At 32.1% G+C, this 16,430-nt stretch overlaps 3 protein-coding genes across 3 annotated transcripts; 1 reads left to right on the top strand and 2 right to left on the bottom strand.

Moving 5' to 3' along the window:
• The first annotated feature begins 2,277 nt into the window (after positions 1–2,277).
• On the top strand, positions 2,278–4,171 carry LOC113848526 (peroxisomal and mitochondrial division factor 1-like). The gene is given in 3 exon segments (XM_027478100.1): positions 2,278–2,394; positions 2,674–3,589; positions 3,591–4,171. Coding segments are annotated over 2 exon segments (933 nt in total). The 5' UTR covers positions 2,278–2,394; positions 2,674–2,681; the 3' UTR covers positions 3,616–4,171.
• Positions 4,172–8,898: 4,727 nt separating this feature from the next.
• Positions 8,899–9,923, bottom strand: LOC113874556. Its single transcript, XM_027512777.1, has 2 exons — positions 9,102–9,923; positions 8,899–8,955 (listed from the first exon to the last, which is right to left on the bottom strand). Exons 1-2 carry the CDS (start codon positions 9,921–9,923, stop codon positions 8,899–8,901), a joined length of 879 nt encoding a protein of 292 aa, XP_027368578.1.
• Positions 9,924–13,815: 3,892 nt separating this feature from the next.
• Positions 13,816–15,477, bottom strand: LOC113848286 (taxadiene 5-alpha hydroxylase). Its single transcript, XM_027477740.1, has 3 exons — positions 14,526–15,477; positions 14,237–14,424; positions 13,816–14,112 (listed from the first exon to the last, which is right to left on the bottom strand). Exons 1-3 carry the CDS (start codon positions 15,475–15,477, stop codon positions 13,816–13,818), a joined length of 1,437 nt encoding a protein of 478 aa, XP_027333541.1.
• Between the last annotated feature and the right edge of the window lie 953 nt (positions 15,478–16,430).

The raw sequence follows: 16,430 nt of genomic DNA on the forward strand, positions 1-16,430 counted from the left end.
TCAAGAGATTTATCCCATCTCTTTTATCAGTGTCATTTCCTTCCAGGGATAACTTTTCTTTTTTTTATTGATTATTTTAGTGTATGTTTAGACTGGTTGACAAAATTTGTATGTATCAATCATTGATATAACTATTCATTACATGAATTTTATGTTTGAATGTGCTGGATTAAAAAATTAAATATTATTTGTTTGGGTTGTATTAAGGAGATCCTTTTATTAAAATTATAAAAATGAGATATAATTTTTTTTTTATTTAAAATAATTGATTGCTGAAGTTCAAAACAAAAATAATTTTCAAAAAACTGATAATTCTTAATTATTTTTCTAACACATGTAACATTACACTAAATCTTGAATAAGATAAAAAGTTATATATAATACATTTTTATAAAAAAATTTGTAGTATTTAATATTGTTACTACATTAAATTCTGAAATTTTTAATAAAAACTTATTATATGTTAATTTTTAATCATATGTAATGTCGTACAAGTTAAATTTTTTTAATTTTTAATTATAAATTTCTATCACAATAACTGCAATAGTTTTTTCTCTGTGATAAATAGCTTTTCTTTGAAAGTGAAAGGACAAACGCTATCATTAATCTTATTTTTATTTAAATTTTAACATAAAATAGAATAATTCTAAGCAATATTTGTTTAAGAAATAATAACTTAAAAAAAGATAGAATGAGAGTTAGGTAAAATAGGAGATAAAAGTAGTTGATATTTTATCAATTAGGATGAGATTAGATTTTATCCGAATATTATAATATTTGTGTTTTTATGAATTGATATAATAATAATAACAATAGTAATAATATATAACTTTTATTAATTTTTTAAAAATCGTAAATATCCTTTATTAGAAACAATTTTGTTTGAGCTGGATAGGATTAACGTGTATAGTAAAATTTTCCTTTTAAATTCTTTAACTTTATTCTTATTGAAAGAAAAATATTTTTAAATAAAATTCTAAAATTATATTCTAGTTAAAAATTATATTTATAAATTTTTAGATTTACTTAATTATAACGTTAAAAATAATTATCTATAATATTAGTTTTAACTGCACATGAAAATAGAGAAATAATCTTGAATAACTACAATAATTCAATTCATTAAACAATATTTATTTGTTATTTTAATAAAATTTAAGAAATATAATTTTTTTTCATATTCGTTTGATGCATAATATCATAAGTTAAAGAAAAGTAAATATGTAATTTTTACTTTTAATTTTTTTGAAAAATATATTAAATTCAACATTTTTTTACACAGAAGTTTTTCTTTTTAATCAAAATAATTTGTTGATGTATAAGATATTTATTATATACAATAAAAAATAGTCTTATATAATATAATAATATATTTATCATTTTAAAATTTTAAAAAAATTTAAAAATATTAATATAATATAATTTTCTTCTTTAAATAAACTATTTTAATTTAATAAAATCATACGTATAAATGCACCCTTACATGTCCTTTTTTTTTCAATGAGATGTGTAGGGTTAGAAGCTCAACCTGGGCCTTGGGATACAATAGTTGTAAAAATAGAGAAGTATGTTTAATCCATATAAAATTTACCAGTGTGTTAAAACTTTTAAAGTTTTAAGGTGTCACATAAGCAAATCTAAATTAATCACAACATGTTACTTTTACATTCACTTGTTATATTGTTTTAAAATCATTATTGTTTTAAAGTTTTAAGGTGTTACATAAGTAAATTTAAATTGATCACCTTTTTCTGGGCATTTCTGAAGAGCTTGAAACAAGGCATTCATAGTACTCCATTTCATGAAAAAGGAAAATAGCTCAGTTTTACAACTATGAATACGAAGAATAGAAAAAAGAAGAAAACATAAAAAGAGAAAAGATAAAATAAATGAGTTAAATTATTTAATATTAAAAAAATAAAGATAATTTTTAAAGATATTAAAATTATAATTATTTCATAATGAAAAAAAGTCGTTTAATCAATCAGTAAGTGAAATTGAAAATAAAAATAGAAATAATAGGAATAGCAAAAGGGTGATAGTGAGTTAAGGGTTTCCTCTAAGGCCCAAACAATTATGGGCAGCACCCTTTTCCATTTTCTAATATCTATTATCTGTTGGTTCTTAAAAATGTGGATTGGAAGGAAGAGCTTCCAAATCCAAACACAAGAAAGAAATGGACACGTGGAGGATGGTGGCACGCTCATCATGGAGAATGGAATTTCAAATCTGAACCGTTGGTGGATTCTGATCTCACTTTCTGAGTTCTTCCCTTTTCTGAACCAAAAAGTGAAAACGAAAATGGTAAAGATATTTGTGAGGCACACACCACCCAAAACCCTAGTCCTGCGCCTTCCATAAAACAAAGCTCCTCCTTCTTCAGTCACTTTCCCGGAAAATTCATCTCTCCGACTCCATAATCTGTACTAGTCGTAATTTTGCTCTTTCATTCCTCTCAATATGCCACATCACTTTATTTATTTATTTTGAATTTGTTTAGTTCGTTGTATAATTTGATTCGCGGATCGTTGATCGGTAACTTCGGACTTTTTAAACTTTTTTTCATTTTTATTTACTTGGAAACTGAACAGCGCGGTTCGTTTTCTTTTTTCGATTTTGATTTTGGTTAATTAACAGCTTTCGGTGTTGGCTTTTTTTGTTTTGTTTTGGTAGAATTAGCGATGGCGGACGACGGCGTTGCCAACGGTGTTGACGATCAGTACGGTGAGGAATCGGCGACGAAGATGGAGGCCTTGCGTCGCGAGAGAGATGAATTGGTGAGCGAGATCTTGGATAGGAAGGAGGAAATCGAGAAGCTGACGGCGGAGCTCGACGGATTGAGGAGCGACGGTGCGGAGATGAGGGAGAAGATCGAAGAATTGCAGGAAGAGGTTGTGCGGTCGCGTGATGCCGCGAAGGCGGCGGAGGTGATCGCCGCCAGGGCGGCGGAGTTGGAGACTGAGGTGTCGAGGCTGCAGCATGATACAATATCGGAGATGAGTGCTGCGGAAGAAGCAAGAGCGGAGGCTTCTGAATTGAAGAATGTTTTGGAAGAGAAGGAGTCTAGGGTTGAGCTTCTGGAACAGGAAGTGGCAGGGTTGAAGAAGGTGAAGGCGGAGAGTGAGGTGAAGGTTAGGGATTTGGAGAGGAAAATTGGCGTTCTGGAGACCAAGGAAATTGAGGAAAGGAACAAGAGGATTAGGGTCGAGGAGGAGATGAGGGACAAGATTGATGAAAAGGAGAGGGAAATTAAGGGATTCAGACAAAAGGTTGAGGAGTTGGAGAAAGTTGCTGCTGGGAAGAAATCCGAGTTGGAGGAATCGGTTAAGCAGAAATTGAGGTTGGAGGAGGCACTTAGAGAATCTGAGGAGAAAGCAACAAGTTTGGAATCGAATATTCTTCTATTGCGCAAGGAAGCAGCCGAAGCTGAGAGGGTGATCATATCGCTGAATGAGAAGGCGGTTGAGACAGCCGATAGGGGTGTAAACGGTATACATGGTGATGGGAAGGGATTGAAGGGGATGAAGTTGCAGTGGCCAGTAGTGGCAGCGGGATCGACAGGAGCTGTTGTTGCAGCTGCTGCTGTGATCTGTGTGCTATGGAAAACGAAGGTGAATTTTCTGTGATCAGAGAGTGAACATGGAAGGAGGGGAATTTGAATGGGAGGTTGTAGAGGTTAGATTTATCAGGCTTTTAGTCACTAATATGCTGCAATTTTGTTGGGTTATAAAATAATGCTTCTCTGGCTTTTGTTTTTTGAGCCTATGAATTTTTGACTCATGTTGAAGTTGGCATATTCGCTTGTTAGTTGCTTATTATAAGGATCAAACCATTGTGTGTTGGATTTAATAAATAGGTTGCAAAATTGAGATTAAATGTTTCTGTGTTTAGTTTGACCTTGTTAGCTTGGAAGATAACAACAGCCTTACACGCAATTTAAGGTGGCTCCCTTGGTATTAATGTTATACTCTGTAAGTTGTCCAATGTCATATTATCACCTCTGGTCTAGTTGTTTAGTTTCTGAAGATGATTTCTTTGCCATTAGTCTTTTCCATGGTGAATCGTATATGATGGTTAGATGATATCGCTGATTTTTTTATCTTTCATTATTGTTTTATTTTTGGCCTTTTTGCCTTTATTGGTTCCATTTTGGAATGTGCTCTAACATAGATTTATTTATTTTTCCTGTTTTTGCTCGTTTATTTCCATGTTCATAATCCATTTGTGGTGGTCGTATTTTGAAGAATTCGTATTTGGTTGACAGTTCTCGACACTTGTAGGTGGTGGGTTTGGCTCATGAGTGTACTCTTGCTTGCGTTGGCTTGCATTGCTTTAATTTAAAGATACACAAGTGTCTATTTCGTAAATTTGAAGATCAATGCCAAACGAGTTAGACTGCTATACCAACGTTAGATAGATACTATTACTAAACTATCATTGACTTAACCTGATAGATATTAAGCTACTGTTTGACTCCGTAGGAGACCTAATTCTGTGAGTGGAACATTTTACTGAATTTTCTTTAGTTTCTACCCTGAGAGAGATAAAAAGGGAGGCAGTAAGGTACAAGTACGCACTGTCTTGCACTTTTGGTATTTTTTTAAAATTAAAAAAAATCATGAAAAAAATAATCGTACAAGGTGCGTGTTATTACTTCAATAGAATGCTGAATGAGTATGCATTCTTGAAGGATTAAAACTTTTCCTAATATCAGAATCTCCTTAATGTGTTCATTCATGGATTTTAGCACGGAGAAGGTTCAAAATTCCTCGTGCATGCAACCAGAGATTTATTGCTATTTAGAATTTAATGATAATTCTTTTTATTTGTATTCATAAATAATAAAATTGTACATAATTCTTTTTCTTTGATTTGTTGGCATTCACTCCCTTCGTCTTTTGGGGTATAGACCCTATTCCAGCCTATTAGCCATTGGTCAGTTTACATGAATATTAGACTCGAGGTTTCACGGTAGCAGCAGCTGAGTCACTTCCATTCCATTTGGCTCTTCTCTCTTTGGGGCTTATTCATGTGACCTAAAGAAAAACTTTGGGGCCGTTCCATCGTAGATCGTCCAAATAAAGCAACTATGAGGCTTAGAAGCTCTGATTTTTTAGATATTTTTACTATTAAGATTCGTGCAGTCAAGATCAATAGCTCCTGTTCTGCATCTTCTTATTGACACAAGAAACACTATGGCGACGGACATGAACATTATTGTAGTTTTGGGTCGTCAAGGAAATGACGAATTAGAGATCGGTTGTCATCGGCATAGCCCTTCTGTTGCACCGCTCTGCATCCAAATCCCCGTCTGGTTCGTTCCTCGTCACTCCATCAACGACATCACGCTCCCTCATGCTCACTTAGTACAAAAGGCTGTCTTGTTGTGCACTCTTTACCCACGAGAATCTGACTGAAATATTTAAAATCAGCAGAAGTCAAGTAATTCTCATCGTTCATTTTTATATTAATATAGTGCAAAAATACTGAAAATTGGTTAAAGTAGTTTAGTTATGTGCAATATTTAAAATTAATTAGAGATCCTTCATTTTTATGTCAAAGAGAAGTAGATGGATATCCAAATATTATTAAAAGAAATTTTTTTAATTAATTTTATTTTTCAAAATTTAATTTTTGATTGTAAACTGTGTAATTGACTTCACTGAATGAGATAAAACAATTGTTATTGTATATCTTTTGCCAAAAATAAAAAGGCAAAAAAATATTTGTTTATATAATATTGCTATATTTACCAAGACTGATCGTCATGTTTATATCTACAAGCTACAAAACAGAAGGGCAACAATGGATTAAAATAAACTTACCAAGGTTCTAATATAGTGTCTGTAAATTATATTTGATAAACATGTTTAGTTCATGGAAATTTAGACATCGTAATTACAGAAAAAAAAAATCTCCTATTGAAGGTAAATTAGATGAAAATGAATTTTCTTTCATTTGAAACTTTTAATATGAAGGGAAAGATAATACAAAGGCTTCAAATAAGGTCTTGCAAATTTTGATGGAATTCTACCTGTTCAATGTTGTTGTACTTGTCTATCTTTTAACATGATTCTGATGTGTAAAAATCTCAGTAAAATAATCTATTTCTAGCGTGACAATAAGCAATTATGCAGTGTCTGAAGAACTCGGTGTAAGCAACCTTTTAGGAATCCCTCTCCTATAAAATTTTAAACCAAGCTCAGCAAAATGATTCAGTAGTTTCAAAAACGGTTCCTGTGTAAACTTCAAGGACCCTACGTTTTGCCTTGTTTAAACTTAAAAGGTGAAGGCTCATATTCGCTTAATAACTTGCTTTTGTTTTTGGTACATAATAACATGCTTAAATATAAAGTGAAATGGATTTTTTTTGTAAAGTCGTACTTAAAGGTAATTTTCCCAGAAGAATTAAAAAGAAAAATTAGCCACTGTAAATTGCATGGTATTCAGGAGGAAATGTCTTTTACTGAGCAGGCTCATGTGGCATATATTCTGTAGGGTCATTACTCGTCACACATGCCACTTAGAAAAGTGAAACTTTTAGAAAGTCAGGGTGCATTAACTTCCCTTTGAAATTATCTTGAGAGGAGTGTTAACTACACGCTCTTTTAATACACTATTTCTAATACACCATTGGTCATTAGACAAACCTAAACAATAGTACATAAGAGTGAAAGAAAAAAAGGTATTCTAATGGTCTGAAACTAAAAATTAAAGTAGTTAGGAACATATACGAACTTGTCTCAATGTTAATAATAAACCCAACAATGTGAGCTTTGGATGTGCATAAACAAATTAAAGCATGACATGCATGCGGGGTGCTGGTGGCAAGAACACTATCTGAAAGGAAAATTGACAAATTCATTGTGCATTGCTGTGTGGTGCAATTTTGATCAATCATCAACCTTACCTATTGACAGTTTTCAGATCGACAGCTAGGATATGTATTCAAATTTATTATTAATCTCATTTGGGCTCGGCACATGGTATACAGCGGTTCAAATTATTATATTTTACTCCTCTCCCTATTTCATCATTTTTTTGCAGAAAGGAGAAATTAAAACATCATTTAGAGACATGATTAATAAAATGGTTGTGGTACATATAACATGTCTATAAATGTAAAATTTAAAACATATTATATGACGTTTAAATGTATAATTGTGGATTAAGGTAAAGGAAAAAACAAGTCATTACGCAAATGCTTTTCTTCCTTTTTCACTCTAGAAGTGATGGGGGTGAAAAAGTTTGTTTTATGATAGAGGGTATGCAGATCTTGATGGGCAAAAGAAACTGATAGCTGGCTTACGCACTACATACCGTGCTAAGGTTTTATCCTTGTAACGTTTGTGTGTCAAGTGAGGACGAGGAAAGATACTAATTAATAAGATGACACCACAAGGGTGACCATCATTCCATGGCCACATTAAAATTCATCATACGAAGTTACTACTTAATTTTTTCATCAACCCTTTCTTAGAGGTTTTGCTCTTTTAGTTGCTTTGAATTTAGTTGAGCTATCCTCCTATACTCACTTAAATACAAAAGGAATTAGCCAACAAGATGCGTTATGTGTTTAGGGATGAGAATTTAATTTGTACATAGTTACAAACATTGTATGTAATGGAAAGGAAAATTATCTATTAAATGAGTATATATTTGGATCTAAGAATTTATTTATAAAAAGTGATGGAAATGAGTGTGGGATGGATAATTTGGTAGTCATTCCATTCCATTCCAAACCTGCTTAGTGTAAGCTAATATAAAAAAAATTATGAAAATTGTACTCTTAATTTATTATTTTTAAATTTAATTGCATTGAATAATGAAGATAGAGGGTACGGATGATTATTTTCTTTAGTTATGGAAATCCATCAGCTGATTGCAATGTGCAATGGGGTCATTCCATAGCTCAATGGTGCCACGTTTATGTGGTTCATTTATTTAGTTCTTGTGCTTTATGATAAATGCCATTTCTATCGCTATGTATAAGCTACAAAATTGTAGGAAGAAGAATCAGGAGACACATGAACTTGGTCGACAACGTGTGTGACTGAAAAATATTTTTCTTATAATAAATTCTAGTTCATGGAAGTCTATAATATACCACAATAGAAATGTACCATTTTTTTTTTCCCGGTTTTGAAACGAAAACAATGAATGTAAAAATTCTGAAACCAAGCACCAGAAGATGCCCCTTAATTTGAGAAAGGGCACGTCACAGCCTATGATTGTGCAATGCTTCAATACTTTAGCTCGAGGTTCAACCTTCTAAGATGCTCTACCCTGTAATACTGAATAAATCAACCAAAGCGATTCACAAGTTAGAAAATGCCCCCAAAGCAAAACTATTGTTAATATTGGCATATTAACCCACAAATTGTGAATTTGACCGCATGCATGATATGCAAAATTTGTGTTCAAATAATCATATTGATTTGACATTGAATGTATGCTAAAGTGAATTTACGGACTAAATTGATGAATAAAGTGTAATTCTGATGCCAACTAAGGCAAACTTCGAAAATTGGACAAATCAAAAGGAAAACGTATAATATAACCATAGGACTCCAGATATTCCCATTGGGCTTAAATGTTATCATAAAGACAATCAATTTGTATTTCAGATTCAAATCCAATTGATATGCTATCATAATTAAACCACTTCAAATAAACAGTTTAATTTAACATTTCTTCAATAAACTTATGACCAAAGAGCTTATATCATAGCATAGCCATAGGAAAATAAATAAAAAGAGCATATCATAAGAGAATGAGCCATTTGATAAATCCAAATAAGCTCCATATAATCTTCTGAATTCCACCTTAATCAATTATTTAAAATTTATTATTGGCTAAAGAAAAAATAATCCTTAACTGAAGTTCACTCACCTTAAATTATCTACCACCACCCGTCATAATATCAAAGAGTCCGCAGCAACTCATCCAAGAGGTCTGTCACACCAAAAAGAATAGGATCATTAAATACATATCTTCAAAGAAAGGCACATGAAAAAAAAAAAACTCTAAAACTTAATAACACATTCTAAGCACAAAATAAAATGTCTATATGAAATTATCATAAAGTGTGAAATACTCACCCCATTTTCAGTGCTTCTTGGTACTACTTCAGTCTTTGCTTGCACAGTGGCAATAGTGCCTTCAGCATGAACATTTGGCATTGGTTGAACTTGAAAAGACTCCTTAGCACTTTCATTTGATGGTTCCCCAACTTTATCAACCATAGATGACTCCAGTGATTTCTCAATTATGGTTGGAGGAACCTTCTCACTCTCATCTGATTTTGGAATACTTATCTCCATAGTTTCCTTAGAAGTCACATCAATTGGAGTCAAAGAAGAATTACCATAGATTTCAATTGGTTCTTCACCCTCCCTATTGAACCTATATGTGACAACTGAAGACAAAACATTCTTCTCTTCAACAACTGCCATGTCCTTAATACTTGTTTCAACCACTTCAGTTTCTCTTAAGCCCTCATTACCTGAAACTGAAGAGATCTCTTTATTGTCTTCTGAAGGAAGCAATTTTGCTTCCTTTACCCCATCATCAGCCACAGCTACATCGGATACAAAATCTTTCCATTCCTTGTCCTTCAATTCCAATTCTACAGTATCAACTTGAGCATCTTTTGTTGCACCAGGCTCAAAAGAATCATCAGCAACTGACTCAAAAACATATATTCTTTCTTCAACTTTGCTGGACTCAATCAACTCCTTCTTCTCCTCATTTTGAATTGCCTCTTCATCAGTGACGGCAATATCACCATCCGGAGTGGTTTCACTGAAAGACCTAACACCATCTTCATCAGCAGCAGTTTCAACAACCACCCCCTTATCTTCTTCGCTCAAAGATGCTACCTTCTGAGTGTCTTGCAGTGTTCCATCGAGAGATCCTTCCATTGTGTTGCTACGGTTTGCAGAAACAGCAGCACCTGCAGATAAAACAATGACCCTTTATCTTGCTTTTATCACCACAAAAGATGGCTTTGGCAGATGAGTGTCAAATAACCGTTTTCTTTCTTATTAAAGAAACATAAATAACATCACAGTTACCTAAACAGTTTGGTCTAACTGTTACTGAAAGCAAAAAAGAGAACAAAAGGAGATTAAGAAAAGTAATTAAAAAAAAAAAGACATAGGATACCCAACAAGGATGTAGAAAGAACAGATAGCCATAAGAAAAAGGTGAGGCAAGTGGGTGGGGGAAGGTAGATAGGGAGAGCAATAACAGTGTTAGAGAGTGATGATCACCTTGGAGTTGAACAGCAGAAGAAGAATGGTGGTTGGGTGTGGTCAAAGTTTTGATTTTCTTGGCTTGCTTTGTTTTCCTTCTTGAAGCTGATGGCATTGAGTCTGAATGGTTGTTGGTTGTTTCAAAGAGAAGGGTGGATGAAGTTTTGGTTTTGGTGTGTAAATGGTTATGGTGTGGCTTCCCTTTCTTTCTTTGTCGTTGTTTACTTAAATAAGGAAAGAAAGTGCTTTTAAATTGAAACGCTGGTGGAGGGAACTGAAGTGATGATGAAATGTTCAGTTACATGGAACACCCCAAAGACCAAAGTCCAAACACATCAGGGCTAGGAATGTGCACAATCATCATCATCATCCAAAAGGGAAATGCTTTGATAACCGTTACAACCTTAACTTGAATAAGTATATTATGCTTAATATGTGTGTAAAGATGTGTACTATGTTTTCATTACACGACCAATCTTAGGTAGATGATTTAACTTGCTGTCTTTGGAGTCAAACGTTGCAAATAAAAGAATGTGTTGAAATATATGCGAGTGACTTGAGGTTTGAAATTTACCAAGAAACTATCATTTATAAAATGTCGTATGATTGATTTTATGGAGAAACGTTTAAATATTTTCTTACAAAATTTGTTATTTCTTGCTCCTTATTTTTTCTTTTTCTTGGTGTTGTTAGATTTCGGCCCACGTAACGCTTGTGCAGCTAATATTTTTGATAAGTCCAATAAGTGTAACCCAAAATAAGAACTCTTTTTTTAAAGTCAATCCCAAAATAAGAAGTTGAATGGTTGTGGCTTGTGGGTGCCTTGCATCTCTTTCTTGTGGTTTTGCTTTTCTGTGCCTGTGACTTTGTTGCACTTGGGCCTTCGGCTTTGTGAAACCGCTGTCCAACAAAAAAAGTGAGAATTTTCATGAAAAGTACGTAAGGGTGCCTCTAAAATGAACAACTAATTTAACATATTTTATATTAAATTAAGGTTTCTTAGGGATTTTCTATGATTGGTCCAACATTTATTTAGATGTAAAGAAAATTTTTAAGATTATAAATGATATAAAATAAATTAAAATATGAAAAATTATAATTATTTAAAAATGTGATTATTAAAATTTTTGATTTTATAATTAGTAATGTTTTCGTTTATTATTTATCATATTTTACAAAAGTTATTATTTTTAAATGATTTCAATTCAATCAGTTTTCTTATTATCTTTGATAATGCTTTTAGCTTTTAGATAATTTATTTGCTAGTTTTGTTAAAGTCACCTTATAACCAATTATATATGTCTATTCATTTTAGACAAAATTTGTTTAAAGAGTGTCACATGTTATGAAAAATATAATTATTTGACTAAACTTTCTTTTCATGGACACATATATATATATTTTATTTATAGTAACGATGGAATAAAGAGCAACATCTCAACCTTATATGAGTTTGAGTTTAAACAAATTGAACTGAAAAAATTTAAACTTATTTGAATTTTCAATTATAATGTCTAAATTTTTATTTTATTTTTTACAAATATTCTCAGGTCGACCCATTAAATATACTATATTTTTCGGGTTTAATATTATAAATAAAGTGGACTAATGTTAGATAAGTTTTCTTTATGATATCAAGAGTTCAAAAATTTTTGTTGTAATAAAGAGGGTTATGTCCAATGACCACTTTGCCTCTAAAATAATAATAATAATAATAATAATAATAATAATAATTAGTTTAAAAAATTCATAATTGCTGTGAGGTATTGAGTTATAACACGTAAACAAAACTGCACTCAATACTTGAAGAAGGTAGGAAAGTCAATTTCGTACGTTATTATTATTTATTTACATTGCTTCACCTGCATCATCGTACACCAACTGGCTCACACTTGTTCAATTTCTATCATTTTATGAATGAATTTAATATATATGTATTTTGTTAAATAATATTTTACATATTAATTAAAAACTAATAAAATAAAATTTATTAAAAATCATGTTTAGAGTACTTTCAAAATTACAAAAGAGGGTATAAAAAGTTATTATTAATTTTTAATCAATATTTGATATATAAATAGATAGATAAAAATTAGAATAATGTAATGTAAAAAGATTTAAATGGATAAAAATGAGAATGAAATAGTTATTGTGCAATGCTAGGTGTGAACTATAGCTAGTGATGGTTGTTCTGCCATGTAGCAAGCAGAGCAGTGCATTGCATTTAGTCAAAACCTTATCACAAACTTTTGTGTGTATAAGTCTTCCTTGTCAGACCCACATTGTCTCAAACAGCAAGAACCAAATAATAACAGGACTTGGTACAATTCCAATTTCCATCAGAATCTCTAATTCTCCATAAAAATTATTAGATGCAAAGCCAAATAGAAACAATATGATTTTTATTTATTTATGAAAAGGTAACATAGGTGATATTTTAAAAAAATAAATCTATATTGTACGGGTATCAATATAAGTTTTGTAAGTTTTATATAAATTATTCTTTTATTTTTATTTGTTTCTTTGTTTTTAATATAGAGAATATATATTAATATTGTCACGGTTATCCTATTATTGTGCGCCTTTCACCTCTTAAAAATTTACTAAGAATATAATCATGATTAAATTTAAATACAAATATTATATTTAAGTTACAACAATAATCTCTCTATATCTAAAAAAATATACATTAAAATATTTAAAGATAATTCAATAAAATTTTGATTTTTGATGTTGACTTAACCTTGTACAGTACAGTAACCTGATAGGAGCCAGAGACTTTATTTCTAAATTATCGATGTGTTATCTTCTGACATACAAATCCAACTTAAGTATATTTAATTTTACGTTGAATTTACTTAAATATAAATTTATTTTAATTCCATATACTATAATGTTTACATTAAAATGTAATTTCATGTGGCACACGCTTAGTTGTTTGAATTTGTGATCTTCCAAGCAACTCTGTTTTATGTTTGGTACGTTCATATCATATGTGAAAAAGCATGTGAGTTTGTCTATTATAAATAGTGTACTTGTGACAAGGTATATCTTATTATCTCATAATAATGAAAGATCGTGTCTAGTTTAGTTTTAATTTCTATCATTGTCCTTGTTTAACCATTAGATGGTTCTTAAAATTCAGAATTTGATAAATTTAAAGAAGCATAACAAATCGTGTCTTCCAAATCACGTTCCTTATCAGTTACCACTTGCAACATTTATTTTTTAAATTTCAGATATTTTCTTGGAAATGGTTACACCAATAGCTTTTCTGGTTTTGTGACTTCAATGGATACGTTTCCCATAACATTCTTTTTCACTAGTATACATTTAAATGATGCTGCTCATGTGAATCTTTTTATATTTTGCTCTCAATTTTCTTAGAGAACCGAGTCAAAAACTCCTTCCATATCGAAGTAACATGTGCAAGCACCTCAGTTCAAGGACAGCATAAGATAGGAAACAAAATAATATTATTATTATCTTATTGGTAATGTCAATGTGTTGCAAGAATACAATATTTTATATGGTAAAACAAATATGATTTGAGATGATTTCATGTATACTTTGGAGAAATTTTGATGGGCATTCCAAGGGAAGGGAAGGGCAGAGGATCCATTGTGATTGACTCATCTGGATGGAGTAAGAACCACTCATATTGAGTCACAACATAATGCACAAAGATGAGGATATTTAACTTGGCTAATTGGTACCCTGCACACACTCTTGGCCCTCCTCCAAAGGGAACAAAAACATATTGGGGTATTGCCTCCTCAAACCTACTTGGGTTGAAATTCATAGGATCCTTAAAATACTCTTCATTGTAATGTGTCCCATATGTTGTCCATAGCACCTGAAAAGAGCAAAAAATAAACACACACCATATTTCTAATTATAAGGTTTAATTCACAATTGACAATTTTGGAAATACATGTGGATTCAATCTTTACAAGAAGGAAAGATGGAATTGTATTCACCTTCCATCCTCTAGGTATAATGTACCCTTCATATTCAATATCAGTAATAGCCTTCCTGAAAGAACCAAAGATAGGAGGAAACAATCTCATGCTCTCTCTAGCAACTTGCCATGTATACTTCATCTTCTTTATGTCTTCCACTGTGAGATTCTCACCCAATCTTTTGTTGCTCATTATATCAACATGTTCTGCAAAAAAGTAAGTACTACTAAGTTATCAACTCTATTTCTTTTTTTGGACAATTTAAACATGATTATTTCGGAGTGCATGAAAGCTAATTTTAGATTACCTTGGAGAAGTTTTCCATAGCAATCAGAATGGTGAGCCAACATCTTGAATGTCATGGCAACTGAAAAAGAAGTAGTATCATGAGCTGCAAAAACCAGCAACACCACATTGTCTACGACCTCTTTTTCGCTGATCTCTCCTTGGATCATCCCAGATACCAACTTGGACAGCAGCATTCCATCTTGTTCTTCTTGCAAGCTTCCTTCTTCCATTTGCTTTCTCTTCTCTCTCACCACTTTGATCAACATCTTTTCTATCTCCATTCTGGCCTTCTTTGCTCTCCAAAATTTAGAACCTGGAAACATAACTGCTGGAGAAAATACACCTTCCAACACTTTTTCAAAGGTATCTAGCATACCTGGCTCCACATTGATCCCCAACAAGCACTCAAACACTATGCTAAATGTTAGGACTTTTGTTGAACGGTAAAGACTAATCTTTTCTTGACCATGCCATTTTGTAGCTAAATGAAGCTTCACTGAATTGCACAGTTTTGGAACTAGCAGTTCAAGTCCAACATAGCCAAGACTTGTGCTAATAACACCTCGGAGGAATCGGTGTCTTTCACCATCTTTCTCCATGATAGAGTCCTTTCCCATGAGCTGAACTGAGGAAGAAGGCCAAGAGCTTTTCACCAACTTGAACTCATTAGACAACAAATATTTATTGGCCTCAGCTCCATTCACAATCACTGTTGGAGACCCCATTATCCTTGTTTTGAAGATCTTCCCATGTTTCAGAATGCGAGGTTGAACAAACTCTTCAAACAATTGGTTTCTCCTTTGAGCACTGAAGAATTCCATGGTCTCCCCTATCAATGGAAAGCCCATTTTCCCTGGTGGCAGCTTTCTTTTGTCTTTGCAACATTGCTTGTGCCTCAAGAAATTGAAAGACACTAGCAAAAGTAGGGGAAACAAACCCCATAAAATAAAATAGATTATGTCCCCAAACATTGGTGAGCTTTCGAGGATCAAGGACTTTGAAAATTTTGAACTCTTATCTTATAAATTGTTTTAAGACTCAAATACTAATCACATATTTATAGGAACCTATGGTTTGTGGAAGAAGATGAATAAAGTCAAACCCAAATGAATTTTATTATAATTATAATGTTGATAATCCTAGAAGTCAATTCCCTTCTAATAAATATCTTATTTGAAAGCCTGTGATCTGGTCAAATTGACAAAAAGAAAAATGAATACTACAGCACTAGAACTTGTGAAAAGAATCCCATGTAGGATTCTTGGCGGTAATAGATTCATTGTTCCAAAAGAATGACACGTAATCATCATTATATACCTGAGAAATTCAAGATGCAAAAAAACTCGTTTTTCTCTTCATGGTCAACGCTAGAAGCTTTTTAGTTACCCAAAAATCCCTAAAAATCTGGTGAAGTCTCATTATTTTATGTAACTTATGGTCTTGTTTCAGCCATTATGATTGCTCATTATTGCAGCAATATATAAGTAAATACTTATGTCTGACGGTGCAGAATCACCGTCTTTGAATCTCAACTTTACAATATCTTTCTAAAGTAATTAGAAGGGTAGGCTAATAATCTTTGAGATAATGTTGTTTGCAACCGCCTAAGCACAGTTAGAAAGCTGGATTTTGAGGATTTATTGCTTGTTGGGGGATATTTAGGATAGAAGGTTCGTTATGGTATATATGTAAATTTGAAGGAACTATAACCAAGCTGTGAAAGGATTGTATACAGTTGTTCTTTTAAGATTAAATTAATGTCAAGATTAGTTTGTAATCCTAACTTTATATAAAAACTAGAAAACAAAAAAGGAAGTGCAATGTCACCAAACTGTATGATTCATTATTTGATTACGATAATCAACAACAATTTTTTTGAGATAGAATTACCTCTACATTATTATATATTATTTCGTATGAATAA

The sequence above is a fragment of the Abrus precatorius genome, unplaced genomic scaffold (assembly GCF_003935025.1).
Source record: "Abrus precatorius isolate BTA unplaced genomic scaffold, Abrus_2018 Scaffold8, whole genome shotgun sequence".
Taxonomy (NCBI): Eukaryota; Viridiplantae; Streptophyta; class Magnoliopsida; order Fabales; family Fabaceae; genus Abrus; species Abrus precatorius.